Source organism: Gastrolobium bilobum, unplaced genomic scaffold, assembly GCF_033153095.1.
Source record: "Gastrolobium bilobum isolate Gb01-03AN ecotype WA unplaced genomic scaffold, APGP_CSIRO_Gbil_v1 utg40325, whole genome shotgun sequence".
Classification (NCBI taxonomy): domain Eukaryota; kingdom Viridiplantae; phylum Streptophyta; class Magnoliopsida; order Fabales; family Fabaceae; genus Gastrolobium; species Gastrolobium bilobum.
Window position 1 is genome coordinate 2,378 of NW_026897784.1, and position 19,940 is coordinate 22,317.

Sequence of the window (19,940 nt, forward strand, 5' to 3'; positions counted from 1 at the left end):
TGCCTCTTTTAACCCAAGGGCCTGCAATGGGCCGCATGCGAAAAAAGAAGAAGAGAGAAAACCGAATGGCGGAAGCAACGGAAGGATAATATCTCCACGTCGTGCTGTCACATCCCTCCAATCAAGCGAGAGTAGCAGTTTCAAAAAGAAGAAACCGTCAGAGCAGAGGACAGTTGCTTTCCCCCAGGCATTTATGTGCAGCAGACGCTCTTCCACCCCATATCCGCCACTCAGCAAAGCCACGATCACCACCATACAGAGCGTTTTAACCTTCCCATCCTCCCCTTCGTTCCTTTATAAACACAGAACTAATATTTCATTCTCATAATCTTTTCTCCTTCAACCCACAAAAATCCAACCTTTACTCCCCACTCCATCCCTCCTACTCAGAACCTTACACCATGACACGTCCAAAGGCCATTATACCTGTTGCTTCTATCTCTAAGAAGAGAACCCGAACAGGGAAAAAGCTCAAGCCTGAGCAAACCACAGTCGACCGCACAGTCATACCAGAACGAGGCGTAGACCTCAGTAGCTCCAAACACGGAGATCTCGACCGATGGCTGACCGAGGATATAGCAGAACTGGATTGGGAACTCTTCATTGAGCCTCCCTCAAGAGCTCGCACCGAGTTTGTGACTGCATTCTTGGAGGGGATAAAGAAAGAAGATCTTCCAAAGCTCATCATCAGAGGCGTGAAAGTAGACTTCTCCCCTGAAGAAATCAACGAAGCATACAACACTGCTTCAATTCCTGCTGAACAAGATGAGTTTGATAGATACTGCGCTGGCCGAGGAGATGAGGCCATAACTGGAGAAGTGCTCCGAGAAATAGGCTCAGAAGAAGCAACCTGGGGAACCAAGGAATCCATCCCTAGGAAGCAACTCAAATTCGAAGCAAAGGTATGGATGCATTTTATTAACTCCCGTCTGATTCCCGTGAGCAATGACTCTAGAGTAAACTGGGAAAGAGCAGTGCTGGTCTTCTGCGTCTTGACTAAGAAGAAGTTTGACGTTGGGAGGATAGTTTACAAACAACTGGTGGCAAATGCACCAAGAAACTCCCCCTTCTTTTTCCCTTGTCTGGTCACTGAAATGTGCAAGAGGTCTGGTCCAAACGCCAATATCCCGATTTCGGATAAAATAATTCCAGAAGGGTCAGACATTGATCAGTCCACGATAAAAAGAATCAGAGACAATGAAGGATTGGAAAGTGAGGAGGAAGAAGAAAAAGAAGAGAAAGAAGAAAAAGAAGGAAATGAGGAAGAAGAAGAAGCTGAAGTTTCGGGCAATGTGAAGGAAGAACCTCAGAAAACTCCAAGAAGGGAAAAACTTCCCTTTAAGAGAGCTCCTGCAAAGAGTGGACGAAGGCAGTTCCTAGTCGAGACAACTGACATGACTCAATGTCAAACTATGTTCGGTCTCGGAGCAGACCTTCTCGCCACTCAAGTGCAAGCCTTAGAAGACACAGTTGGAAGGGAGCTGCAATCCCTGAAGGAAGCCAGCTTGCTCATTAACAAAGAAAAGGTGGCTCTGCAGAATGAACTTGACTAGATAAAAAATGCTGGACCACTGCCTCTGAAAAGGAAGATTGAGGAAGGAGAAGGATCCTCAACCTTGCAAAACGCGATGAAAGACATGGTGAAAACAGTAGAGATGATGAACAAGAAAATGGAAGAAAAGGAGCAAGCCCACGAAAAAAACAGAAAAGACTGGAAGGAGGAGATCAGGATCTTGAAAGATGAATTGGTGAAGAACAAAGAGGAGGAAATTCAACTCCGATTGTACTATAGAGCTCGGGATCAAATCTTCGCCAGTAACTGGGGAGAAAAATTCAAGGGACAAACTCCATATCCACCGTTTCCAAATGTCTTCCCTCCAGAAGCAATAACAAATGCTCCGTTTAGCGGAGCAAGACAAGAAACTGGAGAGCATTAAGGGTCGCTACGGTGACCCCAGGTTCATTCGTTCCCTATCCTTTTTAACTTGTTTAAATCTGTTGGAATGAATGCCTGAAAGTTTTGTGGGGAAATGTTACTAACTTTGCTCTTAGATAAATGACTTTTGTGGTGTAACAGGGATTCGCCACCCTGTTCTATTTTAAAAATATTGTTTTTAATTTTCGTTAAGTTTACCGTCCTAAGTGTCCTGATCTACTCAATGATTCTTTTTGCCCAGGATTTTGCTCCTTGAGATGCCCTAAAGAGTTTACAGTTTCTAACAAAGCAACATAAGGCATCACTCTGATTTGGAGCAACACCATGCACAAAAAGCAGCACTCCAAAAATCGGACACTCTCTTATTCAGTGGACTTATTGAGTTACCAAGGAAAGAACTTCAGGCTGTTTAAGTAAATTACTCTGCTCTCTGGTTTAAAAAAAAAAGAAAAGAGAAGGGTCAGCTCCTCTGCTCCAAAAATTTCGCTCAAAGAGCTCAAGTCATCAAGGTGAGAGCAAGAGCCGCTCAAAGAGCATGCTGTTGAAGGTCAGCCCTATGCAGAGACAAGAGTAATTGACTTCCAGTTAAAAGACCTGAAAAGAAAGAAATAGAGAAGGGAGCTAGAAAGTAAGAGAAGAAATCAAGCCAAAAAGTTCAATCCGGAAGCAACTCTGTGGGAAACTGACTAAAAGCGTGGAAGAATTCACACACACAATAAAGCTGGTGAAACTCACAAGTCAGATGAGTGCTCTAATGAAGCAATGAAAGGAGTTAAGTTAACTCTTCATCGATAATCTCAAGGAGCATTACCCTGCCACAAGAAGACTGTTGATTGTGAAGGATTACTCGGGACGAGTAATATCTAGTTTTGGGGTGTTGATAGTCCTCAAGAGTTGAGGCCCATTAAGTGTAAATTGTTCCACAAAACCCATGTTTTGGTTATAAATCACTCCCTCCAACCTTCTTCTTTTCATATAGAGCAACTGTTTTGAATAGTGGACCAGAGCAATGCCGAAAGTGGGAATTAAGGTAGACCTGGAGCAAATTTAACATTATCTTTTTCACATATAACTATTGGGTTAGTTTGCTTTGTTCAGGACACCTAAGGCCCATCAAAAGGAACCACAAAATGTAGAGAGAAGAAGGAGTGTTGCGCAGAAAGGAAAAAGAAGTCTGCTATAGTACAACAGCAGTCAAAGGAAGCAATGGGGAGCCGCCACGTCAGCTACAGAAGAGAAGGTGGAGGTGCTGCCTCTGCTACAGTACGAAAGCAAAGAAGCTGAGCAATGGGGAGCCACCACGTCAGCTACAGCAAAAAAGGTGGAAGTGCTGCCCTGAATCCGATACTCATACTCACAAAGGGAGCCAAAAGCAAGGGGGACCACTTCCATTTAAGGCCAAGCTGGCAAGAAGCAAAGCTACCATTGGAGAGGATTTAGACAAAGCGCAACCCTTGATGAAAGGAACAATGGAGATCAAATGAAGAACCCTATAAAAGGAACAAGCAATCCTCATAGAGAAAAGATCAGCACCCATCCTAGGACCGGTTGTCTCTTTGTTTTCCTATTTCTTTGTAAAAATGCTCACTAGGAGCTAACTTCCTCTAAGTAGGTGAGGGTTCCATAGAAGTAATCCCTTTTGTCTTAGGATAGCTTTGTAAGGAACACATATTTTATAAATGAACTTTGAGTTGCTCTTTAGTTTAATTTATTGATTTTGTGAAACCCTTTGGGCTGGCAACCTCATCCCGGGACCACTCGGTTGATGAAACACTGACAAAGGCGTGTGGAGCATTCTCAAAATCCTGGGGTAGTTTAGCCTGAAGAAAGGAGGGATAAACACCTGGAATGGGGAGCACTGCCATGTGAATCCATGCTCTTTTGAGAAGGCAGCATGGTTTCCTTGCATATAACTCCAAGTACTATGGAGTAACGTGGAGAGTAAGGCCTTACCTTCTGCTTACCTATAGCAAAACAAGGGAAGGAGCAAAATCCACTTGTAAAATATGCTACCAGGCAGGGTTAACCAAAGGGATGATAACATGGAACCCGTAACACCTACTTGATCTTTTTCTTCCTGAAATTAATCTTAACTCAATTCCTATCACAACCCTTTCCTCACGATAACTGAACTGTGTTTTACTAGCTGATGATCTTACTTTCATTTCGTTGACTGCTCTTAAAGTTACTTCAATTGATGCCATTTTATTCGATGACCATGCTAAGTCATTCACTGCTCTCATCTGGTTCAGAATGATTAACATTGTTTAACTAGCTGCTCAGAGATTGCTCTTTGTGAAGCTTAGATGAGAATAGTGATTCCCTTTATTGCTCCATTTTACAAATTAAGTTTCCTTTAGCGCTTCTTACTTCACAACTGCTCCCTGAGGACGATAAATCTGGGGCTATAATACCCTATGATGCTTGACACGTACGCTTGCGTATAGTTGAAGAGGGTTGCTCTTAGTCAGAGTAGATTGCTCCTGTTGGCAATCCTGATTACTAATCTACATTCTTGCTCTCTGAAAGAAATATTCCCGAGCAACTCTCGGTTCGACCAAGCACACATTTTTCTACAGCAATTAGTTACCAAAATCCAAATACCTGCCTTTATCTCGAAAGCCACCAGCAATTTAGCATAGAAGGAAAGACAGCAAAGAAAGGAAACACAACCCCACAACACATTCAGACGAACTCATCCACCAAATGTTAATGTGCATTAGCAATAAGTAAATTGACGACTAGTAACCCACCAACAAATATGTTAATGTGCTATGTAGTATTTGGTATATGTTAGTATAACATAAAATACACACACCAGGGGAAAAAAACATATTTTTACATCTATCAGTCACACCTGAGTCAATTTTATTTTTTAATGTTTTATAACTAAACCTACCAAATTTCCGACTTAAAACTGACTTTTTGTGTTCAGAATTTTATGCCAAGAAGATTTCGAAAATTCTCAACCCAAAACAACCAGTCATCAAGGCATTCTTGTTGAGTTAATTCAAAATTGAAATAATTATAGTTTTTCTTTCAATTAATGTCAAACATATCACATATTTTGATTTGCGAGCTTCATATAATCTACTATTAACTATAAGACAACTTCCTGATGTAGCTAAGAGTCGAAGTACTGAAGAAGTATAGATACTGACATATCAGCATTTTATTTAGCTTAAATCTGGTCCCTATAGTTCCACTCACAGTTCAAAACCATTTAAAAAGATCCTTACAATTTTCAATAAAAGTAAAATGGGCCAATAATATTCAATGCAAAATGGTCCCTGTTAGATCCTTATAGCCTGATTTCAAATAGGGAACAAACCCAACTGAAAAGGACTATTTTGCATTGTTTGACAACTACAGAGATTTTTTCAAAAAAGTTTTAAGCTATAAGGACTAAATTGAATTTTGAGTGAAACTATAGGGACCAAATGAGTAATTTAACCTTTAAGTTAAAATAAAAATTCAATGAAGCAATTTAAAATATGATATATTAATTTTGAATTTCTATTACAAAACAAATAAAAAATTATATAAAAAATGCTAGCAACGCACTCTTTGAAATTCTCTTTTCAACATATTATTGGGTGAAATGGCATGCTGGCCCCACTAAATACATTTATTTAGTGGGGCCAATATGGAATTTCACCCGATAATAGAGTGTGCTAAAAACATAGTGTCAAAGAATGTGTGCCAGCATCTTCTAATATAAAACACAAAATCTAAAACAACCATTTATCTCGGTATGATTGCATAACACATCCAGGACAGATTAATCCTTATGCAGATGACTGTCCCCATGTTGGATTGAAAAAGGGTGATTGTTGAAGTACAAATGTAGGATATTCAATATGCAGATCCTTCTATGTCTCAGCACTGTATTTTCTTTGGCTGTACAAAGATGTTCAATTTGATTAATCATGAGCAATATTCTCCGATCACAGATATCATTCTTCTTAATCCAATTTCTATGATGTCATCAGAACACAACATCTCCTCACATGAGAACAGTAGACAACTTCAAAATGCTCAGGCGGTAGCGATGACCACCTTAAAATTGGCCACCCAAGATTAATCAATCTTCAACTTCTTCCCGTGGACTAATCTCATCAAACCATCTAGGTGGATCATATCCATACCCACCTAAATATGTATAAAGAATTTAATTCTAACATAATTAAAGCCAAAATATAGCTTAAATTCAAACAAAAACTCTGAAGTAAGCATAACACGTATCAAAGTTAGTGGTCAATACCAAGGGGATTGCAACGACACAGACGCCACGCAGTCAAGACTGTACCCTTCACAACTCCATATCTCTTATAAGCCTCCATAGAATACTCACTACAAGTCGGAATGTAACGACAGCTCTTCGGCAGGATTGGTGAAATTTCCCCTGCATACATGAACAATACCAAGTTCAGCATCAGCAAACAATATAATATAATGAACAAAACGTCAACTAAAATATTAATGGTTTTCATATTATATTTCTCTAACATCCCCCTCACATAAGAGGCCATTCACTTAAGGTGGACAGTGAATCAGGCCGACCTACCCATACTTAGAAGCTCCATAATATTTACTTATTTTTTTGAAATAGTATGGGTGTTACGAAAATAGTATAGGTGTTATGAAGACCGAACTTCAGCCACTAACGTAAAACAATCAATTTAACCCAAAAGTTTTTGAGTTGAAATGATTATTAAATACAAAATAAAATCAAAGGTGAAGGACGAATAACCATTCCCTTAACCATTTTAAATTGTTAATTGGTCCTTTCCCGTTAATTTTGGATTGTAAGTGGTTGTTTCCGTTAATTCTCGCAAAATTTTAGTAAAACTTACAAAAAAAGGAACGAGAAAAATTGATTACTTTTGTAGAATCTCAACATGCAGAGCGCAGCTTTAACTCCTAAATTGTTCACCTCGCCATCTGATGAAACATGAACAGTCAAAAGCAAGCTCCTTGACAAGTTAATAAGCTTAGCATGCATATATATATATATATATATATATATATATAGAGAGAGAGAGAGAGAGAGAGAGAGAGAGAGAGAGAGCACCTTGCACAGTTTCAGGTTTCAAATCTTCCTCCGAGGCACGAATGATTGGGGTGAAACGTTGTAGGGTTTTGAAGGGAATGCGAAAGCTCGAAGCGTGGCGTTGATTGCTCTTGATTTTGAGTGAACTGAGATTAGGGTTTCGAAGTTGGAGGGGAATTGAGGTGGGAGGAAGAGAATGATAGGAGTTGAGAGGGAGAAGAAGAGTGGCCATGGATCAGGGTCCGACACACGCGCCGCTGCTAAGATGCCTCGCCACTCGCGTAAGTGCCTTAAAACTTTCTCCCAGTCAAGAAAATTATTTTTTGTTGATGAAAATGTATGGGCTCAATTTATAAATATAAAAACCAAGGTGCTAAATTTTGTATTTACAAATTCAAGTTTGCACAAAATATTTATTTTTTTATAAATAAAAGACCAAATAAATTAGGGGTTAGGGGACATTGGAGGAGTGTATCACGAAAAATGTTTTTGAAGTTGAACGTGCAATCTCTAACATATCAAGACGTGACCATCGTTATTCGGCTGCTTTTACCTCCTTAATTTTTTTTATATGGTATTTGATTCTCTGTTTTAACAAAGAGGGTCATTTAGTATCAGCGGATTTGAGTCCGCATTTTCTTTTTAGTAGGATTTATACATTTTTTTTTTCAGAGGAGTGAAAATTCACATAGGTGTGTCAAGTGGCACAATCGTAGCTTTTTACTCATTTTTTGTTCCTCGTTCATTTATTAATCAGAAAAATATTTTTACAGTTATTGCAGATTAATTATCTACATTTACTCTCAAAATTATGTCGTTTTGGGATTGAAAAATTAAAAAAATATAATTATAAAGACTATAATAACTCTGAAAAGACTATAATAACTTTAAAATAAATTAAAATTACAAAAATATCATGATTTCTGTCTCAAAATCACGTAATATTGAACTTACTGCATATAACTTATCTGCAATGACTTCGAAAAAAAAGCAATACCTTTATTAATATATTAAACATTACTCATTAACCAGTAAATATTAAAATTTCAAATAGTGAAGTTGAAGTAAAAATATCATTATTCTAATTTTGTTATAGTAAAAATAGTAATAAATGGGAAATAATTACTATGTATCTAAATAGTAATTTTGTTATAGTAAAAATAGTAATTTTGTAATTTTGCAGTAATTTTGTACTTACCATTTTTACTGCATAGTAATAATTTTGTTGCCATACAAATATGTTGATTAATATTTAGAGTTTCTCATGTGTTTAGAGTGTGTTTGGATGGACTTTTATTTTTACAAAAGTGCTTTTTTTTTATAAAAAAAAAGTCCTTTTAAATTTTTTTTTTGAATGTTTGGATGTTGGCTTTTGAAAAAAACAAAACAAAAAAAAAGTCAAAATTTGACCTTTTTTTCAAGAGATAGGATATTGTTATTACCAAATAATATTACTATCATATTTTAACCGTTGATTTTCGCCAATCAACGGTTATTATTTTCACAAATCAAACTCATTAATTAATTATTAATTCGCAATAAATAATAACTATTGATTAATGAAAATCAACAGTTAACATATGGTAGTAACATTGATAGTAACAATATTATATCCCTAAAAAAAGCAGAGTCAAAAGCAGCTTGCAGACTCTCGTGGACGCATCTCACCCCTGATGCCTTCGACATCTTCAACTTATTGAACAAAGTAAAGTTCTGATTCAGAAGAATTCCTAATACAATTCTTGCTCTCTAATTCATTCAAATCCACAAATCAAACAAAATTTCAGATTCAGACTTCTTTTCCACCCTGAAACCAAACAAACAATATAGATAGATATCGTTTCAATCACTGATACCCACATTACAAAATTCTGAGGTAATTATCCCAGATCAAGATCCAAAATTCTCATTTACAGTAAAAATGAAGAAGATCTCCAAGCCAAGATAAACATGCACAAAACTCAATCAAAGAAGATCTCCAAAGATGCCTTAGACATCTTTCACTTGCATAATCCTAGAAGTGAATGATTAAAAAATTAATGGTAAAGACTATTACAGCGCTAAAATAAATTAAAATTACCAAAACACATTGATTCTGCTCCAAAATGATGTCATTTTGAGCTCAACGCAGATAAATTATCTACAATCACCGCAGAAAAAATGAACCGATATACAGAAGTTTACATATCTCTAGCCACTTGACGTCCAACAATACGTTGTTTTGAGAGTGAATGAAGATAAATTGATCATATTACTAAAAAATCATAGCCCTTAGATATAAGTGGGATCAACGGACAAGATTAAGAATGTAACTTACACTGATATATAATCAACTTACATCGGTGTAAGAATAATAATCTTTACCCTAGATCTTAATCATCGATTTTCGTGCATCCAACTATTGAGATTGATTAGGTCTCAGACATTAATTAATTATTAATTCTTAATAAATAATAATTATTAGATGCACGGAAATCAACGGTTAATATATATATATATATATATATATATATATATATATATAGGCAGGATCTTTTGACACCTCATGTGAGAGCCGTTAGATCAAAAAGATCAATGATGTCACATGCTTACAAATCAGAGTCTTTGATCTTTTTTGATCTAATGGCTCTCAGATGAGGTGTCAAATTTCAAAATTGACACTGGTGTCAAAGGATCCTACCATATATATATATATATATAGGGATAGGATCTTTTGACACTGGTGTCAAATTTCAAAATTTGACATCAAATCCTAACTTATGATTTCTGCCAATCAACGATTATCATTTATTGGGAGTTAATAATTAATTTATTGGGAATTAATAAGTTTGATTCCTAATAAATGATAACTGTTGATTGACAGAAATCAACGGTTAAAATTTGGTGTCAATTTTCAAAGTTTGACATCGGTGTCAAAGTATCCTGGACGTCCAGCTAGTAATCCTGATCAGTGATTCTCATTTATTCTCAGTATTTAATGCTTTTATCTATCTATGTATGGTTATGGTTTCTAGCTGCACGTCTAGCAACTTGAGAAACGATAACCTCATATATATATATATATGGAATAGGATACTTTGACATGTCAAACTTTAAAATTTGACACCAAATTCGAACCGTTGATTTTTTCCAATTAACGATTATTATTTATTGAGAATCAAACTATTAATTCCAATGTTGTGAAAACCGGATCGGACTGGCCGGGTCGACCCGGAACCCGGTGAACCGGTTATCTGACCGGTCCGGTTATGACATTGGATCGGTGATAACTCATATTTTGTTACACTTATTTATTACTCTTGGTTGGTATTTTATGATTTATTTGAATTAAATAAAGGTCTTTTGGGTCAATTCACAATTCTAGATTTTAGTTGGGTTTAATTGATTTTCGTCATAATTTTTCAGATTTACACTACTTCCGTATTTTGACCATATCTCACTCTACAGATTTCCGATTGACTCCATTCTTGTTGTGTTTTGCAGCTAACAGATAGAGATACAATCTCTATTTAAGCTACTGAAGCCCAATTCAGACGGGAAGATGGTCGAAACTTGATCTCAAGATAACGTGTTTTGCTGGAATTTTATTTTGACGTTTTTCACAATAGGACCCAATGTGTTTAGGGCCCAAGGCCATGTTTTATTGTTTTATTTTATTTTATTCAGCTTTTATTTTATATTTGGGATGAAGCGGTGAAACCCTAGCCGTCCTGCGTGACGGCTATTTAAGGGAGACTCTAGGAAACCCTTTGGAGTCAGTTTTTACAACAGAAAAGTTCTCTCTGAGTTTTTATTCAATTCTGTTCTTCATCTTTTTCTTCCTCTTCTTTTTATTTTAATCATGTTTACCTTAGCCATGCGAGGCTAAGAACCTTTTAATCAACCTAAGGGTAATGGATTCCATGGATTAGTCTTGAGGATCTGCGTTTATTTCAAATCAGTTTTGTTTCCCTTCCCAATTCAGATTGATACCGTGCGATCGTGGATATTCAATCTGAGGTTCGCGATTGCGATTATGGAAAGGGATTAATCATCAGATTTGATGATTAGGTTGATTGACCCTATGACCTTAAATCAAGCGGGCTCATACTCTGCGATTGTATGAGTGAAGCATCGTCTTTGATCAAATGCTAAGCGATCGCTTAGAGAGGGTTGTCAATTGGAAATAAGGATTCTGATTCGATTGACAAATCAATCACGATTCTGATATCTTCTTATCCGAGGAAAGACATCCATGGAACCCAAACCTTAGGTTGGTTATTTTTAATTACGAATTTTACATCCAATTTCATATTCTGCCTTTTTAAATTATTCAACCAAAATTCAAAAACCCCCCTTTTAATTTCTGTTTTGATAAACGATTTTTACCCAAGCAATTTCCTTGAGAGAGACGACTTAGGGTTTCCACTCTACTACAAATTTTCTGAACCCTAAAGAATTAATTTTTAATTTGCGCGAGTTCGACAGCTCGTGTCAAAGTCAAGTATCAGACCCGATACGACCCGGTGCGATTCGAGCGATTTTGGTGAAAAATTGGCGACCCAGCCCGGGTTTTATAAAAATAATAATCATAATTGATATATTTGAGTGATCTACTACTTATTGACTGACATAAGTTATGTATCTACAATAATATTATCTCAGTTATGCACTATGCAAGAAATTTTGATTTGATAGTTAGAGATGTCGTTTACCGAACCTGAAACACCAATATAACAAGTATTATGTGTTTGTTTCATCCTTTATTGGACAATAATGTATAATTTATTTATTTTTATATTAAAATATTTAGAATTTATATTATTTTTTCATTTATTTGAATATATTTATAATTTATATAATATAAATTGTAGATTTATATATAATCACCGGGTCATGCGGTTCAATCCAACGCGAGGACCCTTTCCTTGACGATGCGTTCCATCGTTAGCAAGCGGTGGCCGACAAGGCCCTGCAAGGGAGAAATGCTCATAATCTAGTGACAATATGGGAGTTGTTCCTTTTGTATACCTTCGGGTATAAAGGTAAGATCTCTCACGTGTCACTATGAATATAATAAAGAGCACCGGAGCCCGGAAACCACCCTGTGTTTGTTTCGCCTGCTGTCGCAGAAGAGAGGCAAAGGAGCCGATTGGAGGAATGCTTCTTTTTGGTGAAACGCCCGGGTAAACGCATCCCTTTTAGATGGATGTTGTGGATAGAGGTCAGAAATATAATCATCATATGATGTTACTAAAGTTAAAGTTACTTGGAATTGTTGCAGGGAGTGTTGCAGTTGGAGCAATTATACTTATTGTTGCGTCTTCATCTGGGGTTGGAAACTAACATAATTATGAAAAGCACTGCTCTTTCCTCACATCTACCTAACCAATTCTGATTGAGCACGTGAAAATGCAAGATGGAGGCCTTTCTGAGATCGGCAATTCGCTCAGGCGGTTAGTTAGTTGTAATTGAGTAGGCAGAGCCCTCGCTCCCGATCCTCCCCAAGCATCGTGAGCTTCCTTCGGTTGTTATTTCGTAAGTGGTTACAGAGAACTTAGGCACGGTATCACGCACGCGAACCATGGAACTACCATCTTAATCTTAATAGGGGCTTACCGTGATGTGATCTATGTCTAGAGAATTAGGTAACGAAGGAGATGATCTCACCTGCAGCAAATGAGGAGGCTGCTTTTAACTGACTTGACAAAGGATTGGAACTAGGACAATGCCAATCTCATCTATTGCAACAAAGAAAGAGGAAAGAGAGTAGGAGCGCATTCTCCCCATCTCAGTTGGAAAGCCCCATCCCTGGGGACCTGATTGTATAGAAAAGTTTATCTGTTCTCCCCCCTTATTGCTGTCATTGAATAAATAAGAAAATGATTATATTAATAAATAAATAAAATTACGTATGTATATAAGAGACTTTCCCTGGAAACCACGATTAGTGGATATTGGTACTGTCACTGCACAACAAGCAAAGGATTGGGGATTCAGTGGTGTAATGTTAAGAGGTCGTGCGAAATGAAGGCTCGCTATCCCGATTTATTCTGAAGTGCAGGCGGGGTAAACTAATCATAGCGAGGACGTACGGTTTTGAAGCCGAGCCTTTCCAGCAATGGGGCCTAGGGACCGATATGATGATTGGTTTAGGTACAAGCAAAGATGCCACCGGTTAAGAGTTGGAGATTGTGCTTCATATTCTTTAAGTATGTATTATACATTCATTCAGACTTGGTTTTTTCATGTTGTCAAAGAGTTGAACAATGAAAATAGATGGCGAGTGTCTGATCGAATGGATCGGGTCATGTAGGAACAAGGTTCAAGTCTACCGGTCTGTTTCAAGTGCTAGTTTTCTTACCTTACAATGTCGATCGGGAAAGATAGAGCATCTTTTCCCCGGTCTGGGTAAGAGTCAGAAGTAAGGCCAGTGTCTATGTCTATCCATCTTATAATCCGAGCCGGCTTCCCTGACGAATCCCCTTTCTATCGTATCGAAGTCAATTATGCCTAGGCGACAAGAATGCAGTAATTGAGAGTTTCTGGGTAGACTACTACCTACTCGGAACTCTTGTTGCACGGGAGTGGTGACCCTATACGGCAGCTGCTGATACCGACGCTGGCTTCATACTCCCTATCGGGAGATTGAGAACTGAATAGGGTTCGCTACGGTGGGAAGCAAATTCTACTTCTTTCACATATGAGTCGTATTTTATTAAAGAAAGAAGTTTCCCCTTAGGGTAGAACAAAAAGCCTCGAATCTCATTTCGTTTGTTCCTTTGAGAAAGCTCATCCCGGGAATACCCGTCACTAGTGACCCACTGGTTGAACCAGTGACCCAGTACCTCGACCGGGTCATTGACCGGGCCGATTTTAATAACATTGATTAATTTGTCAATAAATGATAACCGTTGATTAACGAAAATCAACAGATAGGATGTGTCAAAGTATCCTCTCTCTCTCTCTCTCTCTCTCTCTCTCTCTCTCTATATATATATATATATATATATGGAAAAAAACCTTCTCTTGTTAGTGAAAAAGTGTCTTCTTATGCTGTGAGACATCGATTTCCATACTTTTTTTTTTTTTTTTATATATGTGGGCCGTCAGTAGGAAAAAAAATAAAAATTCTCCCGTAAAGTTTAAACCCCATATATTAACCACTTCAATACCCCGCGTTTCATAATTTCTTTCGTATTCAGGAATTGTAGAGGTAGATGCGGGCCTGCGATGTATTGGCTAGTTCATAGAAAATTACATTATATTTCTCATATTACATTGAGTAACAATTTCAAAAGAAAAAGGTGTGTCAATCACGTTGATTGGCCAAGAATGGGATGAAATTGTTGACTATTTAATTTGAATCAAATTTAATTTGAAAATATTACGTTTGAACTGAATTGAAGTGCCGCAGGATCATTGAAACTTTCCATTGTTTACCAAAGTCCATATCAGCACGAGGGATTCACATTAAAACTGCTCCGTTACACAAATTTTGTGTGGTTTGTGGCTCAAGCCTTCGCTTGCACACTCTGGGATAAACATTAAACTGAATCCTTGGTGGATTCAACGTACCCCATGAAGCTGTATGATCTATAAACCCAGATATTTGTAAACATCTTGCCGTGAAATCCCAAATTTTGCTTTATACATAAACAATGATTGGATTAGTTCACTTCAGCATCTAAGAGTACGTGAAATGAAAAACTATTTTCAACAGTACATCACTTATTAAAAATGAATAAATAAACTCACTTAAAACCAATTATTCCTCTATTGTTAATGCTCATGAATCTCATTTTTTACTGCTTTAGATAAAGGAGAAAACCTACTATGATAACACTGTAAATGTGCTCAATGATACAATTGAAGCAATCTAATTTATTATTTTGAATGGTACTATGAAAAGTCTTTAATTTGATTTAGACAATCTTTAACTTAATTGCCAAGACAAAGTAGATTTGATTAAGACAGCATAGCACTAATGATTTAAGGGTTCAACCCCATACTTAGATAATAATAAGGATATAGACCATGATAACAGCATTCAAAATCAAAATCAAAATCGAGAAGTGAGCCGGGAAAACAAAGCCTTGAAGTCCTTTGTTGGTTCACCTGCTCCCTCAGGTTTTGATGCCATGTCAAAAGCCTTGAATTGAGCCTCCTCAAAATTCAGTGCCTGTTAAACCAATTGAATGAAGAACTCAGATCCAAATCTCATAAAAGTTTAAGAATTGAAATTTTGGGGAATTTTTTTTGGTACATAGGGAAACTATGTCTATTTGGTTACATAGTTCTATAGAAATATACCTGAATGCAAACTTCGGCAACATCAGCTCTAGGTATGGTTTTGGTCTCAGTTTGGAGAAGCTCATCATCCTTCCCTATAATGAGCTCCCGAAGACCTCCATCTTTATCCAGCAAGCCACCAGGCCTAATTCAGCATAGAAGGTGAAAAATAATGTAAAGAAAGGAAACACAATCTCATAACAAATTGATAAGAAAGCAACTCCCCAAGAATATAAATATGCATTGGCAACAAGTACATTGAAAACAATTGTGCTCAAAATAATAAAAATAATTATAATAAAGTATGTTGAAGACACCCAGAGGGCTGAAGCGGAAACGTTGTTCCTTGTGATTGGAAGGTCACTGGCTTGAATCTAGAAAACAATTTCTTTGAAAAATGCAAGGATAAAGCTCCGTACAATTGACCCTCACCTTTACCCTTGCAAGTCAGGGAGTCTCGTACACTAGGAGTTGCCCTTTTTTATATCAAAGGCACCCATGCAATTATATATGTAGTAATATGAATAAACCGGATGTGAATGTATTTGTACTGCTAAGCATCAGATACTTCTATCAATATCAATTGCTGTTCCCAAAATATGTTTAAATTATTTTCATATACAAGGAGCACATTAAGTATCAATATTCACTCAAGAATAAGAGATAATAATGTTTACTTATACAATTACAAATATCAGCATTTCCTTTCTTTTTTACCCCAGAAAATAACACCAAGAATTCTAAAACTTTTCAACTCAATAACCACATCTTAAAATAAGAATGTCTGGAGTTGATTAAAAAGAGTTACTTGGTGCAGCTAAGGTTACTAAAAACACTAGGCGCACAAATACTTTGCTTACTTAAAACACAATTTCAAGCAAATGGTCAATCAGTCTAAAACTTGATACATTATATGATAAGAACAAAAACAAGAAGGAAAACAAATCTCAAAAACCTTCAACAGCTATACGCCTCAATATGGACAGGAATTAGCGTACCTTATGATTGTGTATGGAATACCAGAATCAGCCAGATATTGCTCAGCCTTTCTTTTCCAAACCTACGATCAATATGAATATATATATTATATTATATCAGATATTTTAACCAAGCTTGCACTCTGCTTTTGAAATGAAGTGTAAGCTCTGTTCAAATTAAAAAGCATTGCCGTTCTGTTTTAAAATGAATTGATTCAAAAGTGGTGGAGAAAATATGACTAACCAATATATTCCCATTACCCAAGCTGTTCAGAGGATGGTTAAGGTTTGTTCCACCCATAGACCCAACCAACACAACATGCTTCACTCCTGCAGCCTTAGCTGTTCGTAGAGATAATACAATTTTAATATCACAAGCATGAGCGATTTAGTATTATGCTTTATGATTAATGGAAACAAGGCATGGATTCTCACCAGCATCTATTTGATTTTTCTGTCCAATCCAGTCAACCTATTATATAAAAAGGTATGCTATGATATTAGTAAAAGGAGATAATTTTTTATTTTTTTTAAAAAAGTACTTAACCAAACATAGGAAATATGTAAAGGCACCTGTTCAGGATATGCCCCATCATCAAAATAGAACTCAGGCCTTACACCTTTGGTTGGATCAAAACCAGGCTTCATTTGCGGAACTGCACTTGTGAGAATTATGAGAGCATCTATTCCTTGAATTGCGGGAGTAATACTTCCAGCATCTCTGATATCTCCAACAAAAACATCATCTGCACCGCCAATTTTCTGTTTGCTTTCTTCTGTTCTAACCAGACCTCTGGCAACATATTGATTTGGTTTTTCTTTTAATTTTTTATACACTATTTGTCCTGAAAAATTAACCAAACAATCACATTAAGAATTCTCAATTAGTGAGAAAAAGGAAAAGTGTCTCTTATTTTATCTACAATTCTACGGAATAAGAAGAGAGGTAAAAAGCAGTAGTCATAACTAGACCTAGCTTCAACTTTCAGATTAAAGGAAAATTAAAGAAGACAACAAATATAAAATAAATTGATCAGAAAGGCTACTATAATTTGTATGATCAAAGGTCAATATATGTTTCTTTCTTGTAGAAGTAACTAATATATCATATGACAACAGGAACAAATATATGGCACATTCAATCAATCTGCTAAAATAGATTAACTTGAAAACTTGAAAATACAAATATTATGTGGACAACTGTCTCTTCAATTAGAGAGTGTGAAGATGAAGCAAATGTAACAATGTTCAACTTTCAGACTAGCTAGTGCATATAAAATCAATTTATAGTTTATCTAGTTCTGTATGATGACATAACTGACAGTCCGGCACAAATGCATCGCTCATTCAATCATTACAAAACACAACCCAGCCTTATCCCACTAGGGACTAGAGTAAATTGGGCTATATCAAAAACCAAAATTCCACTTTTCTTAGTGAAGCCTCTATTAGTCTTCTTTAATAACGAAAGCACCTTAAGCGACTTTCCCTAATCTTTTCCTCAATCGGTGGTATTCCTTTAACTATCTCCCGGATGCATTTATTCCTAATATTATTTTTAGTGTATCTATACCCCATGGTTGTCAAACTCACGAGTCAACTCATACAATTGTAGTTTGTGATCCTAGGAAGAGAAACGAGCTGACTTGCTTTAAACTTGGCTGGACTCGCTAAGACTCACTTAAATTCACAGAAAATCGTTATTGCCCAAAAGACCATGTTTGGGACTGTCCCTTTCCATGCACTGTTTATGCATCAAGGAAAACACAAAATGTAGGCACTGTTGTGAAATCAATTATGTCTATTCTTTCAATCCAGCTTCACTGCATGTTCTGTATGTGTTCTGTTTGTGCTCATATTCTGTTATGTACTTTCAAATATAACCATAAGCAATTCCCACCATTTTGTTATGCTTGCTATCTTGATTTTTTTTTTGGATTCATCGACTGCCAACCCCAACAAGTTTGACATTAAAGGTGATGTTGATATTGACTTTGATGTTGTCTGTTATGCTTACTGCGCTAGGATGATGAGCAATTGATCACTGTTCTGTTGTATTAGGTAAACACTTACAAATTTTTTAGTCGAGTTTACATAGATTCCCAAGTTTGACAACCTTGGTCTACCTATCCTACCAAAGGCATTTCATCTCCCAACATTTTATACCATAGAGCATTGCTGATCTTATAGCTGTCCGGTAGAATTTTTCTTTGAATTTAATTGACACTTCACAATCACAAGTTATGGTTGAAGCATTTCTCCACTTCTTTCACGCAACTTGAATCCTATGTGTGATACCTCTATTAATCTCTCTGTAACTTTATAAAATGGATTCGAGAACTCTAACTACTGAACATGAGGTTTGATTTGACCCCAATTTTGACCTCCAAAATATCACTAACCCTTGCCTCACTGAATTTGCATTTCTTCTACTCTATTCTTACTTTGTCTAAATTAAAATCCTTGGATTCCAAAGCCTGACTCCATCCTCACTCTTCAACTAGAACTATATTATCTACAAAAAGCAGGATATGCCTAGTAAGTACATCCAAAACCAAGACAAAAATGTATGAACTAAAAGTTGACAATTGGTTCAAAGTTCAAACCTATTATTACAACCAAAATTGAGTGGCAAATGATGTATATGAAAACTTGAAACTACACATCTTGACAATGAAACCAGTCAGGAGAATGGTCTCAATCTCATATGCAATAAGCCAGAAAGAATCATATATGATTTAATAATTTTTTTTTTCTTTATTAATAAGCCAGTGTCAACTAACAACCTTAACTACTTGAAACAAAGACTTATAAGATTAAAAATGTACATTCACACATTTGATATTATACCTTAAGCAGATCCAAATGGCACCGTACACCAAATTCAAATATAAACCTTTGCAACCCTCATCAACATTGACAATAAAATCATTGTAAGAACAAGGTTCTTAACATACATTTGTAACAGCATTTGCAAGCCAAAGCCTGTGTTTTGTACTAGCTTGTGAAATTTCTAATTTAGTTGCAAGTTTGCGACTACTACATAAATCGTTATTCACATTGTATCCTAATTTGTAATAACCATTCCATGCTGTATACTTATCATTTATTAAACATACATAGTATTCTATGTTTACAATCATCAAATTTACAAATTCACCTAAAGCAATAAAACCCAAAATTCACAATCATCAAATTTACAAATTCTCATAACCCAGGCAAATTACTGAACCTCAATTCTCACAGTCAATAGCGGAAACCTAAAATAACTTTTCGTGGTCCAATTTTTTTTTTTTTTTTTGAGCGAGAAAAGAAGAACTAATAGAAACCCATGAAAGAATAGAGGAAAAAGAGAGCACCTGTGCGACCACCAGCTCCAGTAACAAGCACAGTGCTCGGGGACGAACTCGCCATGGATAATACAGTGCAAATGCCACCACTTTGATGCTGTAAAATTATAGAGACAAAGAAAAGAAGCTTCTAGATGTCTCTGGAAGAGAGAAACCTCAACAAGGAAAAAGAGACTTGACACTGTGCCAAATGTATTTAATGCATTGGTTGGTTGGTGAACTAAGAAGAAGGCGTGGAAGTAGCCAAGAAAAAAGAAACACGTGTACACAGATCCAAAAGTTCATACATTAAAAATTAGGGAAAACTTAAAAAAAAAAAAAAAAATTCCTAATGATTTTTCTTAATTATCCTT

At 36.4% G+C, this 19,940-nt stretch overlaps 2 protein-coding genes across 2 annotated transcripts; both read right to left on the bottom strand.

Moving 5' to 3' along the window:
- Window positions 1-5,428: 5,428 nt before the first annotated feature.
- Window positions 5,429-7,308, bottom strand: LOC133310294 (UPF0161 protein At3g09310). Its single transcript, XM_061511203.1, has 4 exons — window positions 7,011-7,308; window positions 6,821-6,880; window positions 6,201-6,341; window positions 5,429-6,088 (listed from the first exon to the last, which is right to left on the bottom strand). The coding sequence occupies exons 1-4, from the start codon at window positions 7,219-7,221 to the stop codon at window positions 6,021-6,023; spliced, it is 480 nt and encodes a 159-aa protein (XP_061367187.1). The 5' UTR covers window positions 7,222-7,308; the 3' UTR covers window positions 5,429-6,020.
- Window positions 7,309-14,837: 7,529 nt separating this feature from the next.
- LOC133310285 (uncharacterized protein At2g37660, chloroplastic-like) lies at window positions 14,838-19,683 on the bottom strand. Its single transcript, XM_061511185.1, has 7 exons — window positions 19,597-19,683; window positions 16,811-17,082; window positions 16,673-16,709; window positions 16,482-16,579; window positions 16,259-16,320; window positions 15,282-15,405; window positions 14,838-15,150 (listed from the first exon to the last, which is right to left on the bottom strand). The coding sequence occupies exons 1-7, from the start codon at window positions 19,649-19,651 to the stop codon at window positions 15,031-15,033; spliced, it is 768 nt and encodes a 255-aa protein (XP_061367169.1). The 5' UTR covers window positions 19,652-19,683; the 3' UTR covers window positions 14,838-15,030.
- Window positions 19,684-19,940: the final 257 nt, after the last annotated feature.

Bases quoted from the DNA above. Each gene is read 5' to 3' on its own strand.
- LOC133310294 (XM_061511203.1), bottom strand. From the start codon at position 7,221: ATGGCCACTCTTCTTCTCCCTCTCAACTCCTATCATTCTCTTCCTCCC. The intron at 6,342-6,820 runs GTAATCAATTTT...TCATGTATGCAG, and splicing joins CATGTTGAGATTCTACAAAA to GGGAAATTTCACCAATCCTG. The intron at 6,089-6,200 runs GTATTGACCACT...ATACATATTTAG, and splicing joins GTGTCGTTGCAATCCCCTTG to GTGGGTATGGATATGATCCA.
- LOC133310285 (XM_061511185.1), bottom strand. From the start codon at position 19,651: ATGGCGAGTTCGTCCCCGAGCACTGTGCTTGTTACTGGAGCTGGTGGT. The intron at 17,083-19,596 runs GTGCTCTCTTTT...TTAATTTTTCAG, and splicing joins TGGAGCTGGTGGTCGCACAG to GACAAATAGTGTATAAAAAA. The intron at 16,580-16,672 runs GTGAGAATCCAT...CTCTACGAACAG, and splicing joins GAAAAATCAAATAGATGCTG to CTAAGGCTGCAGGAGTGAAG.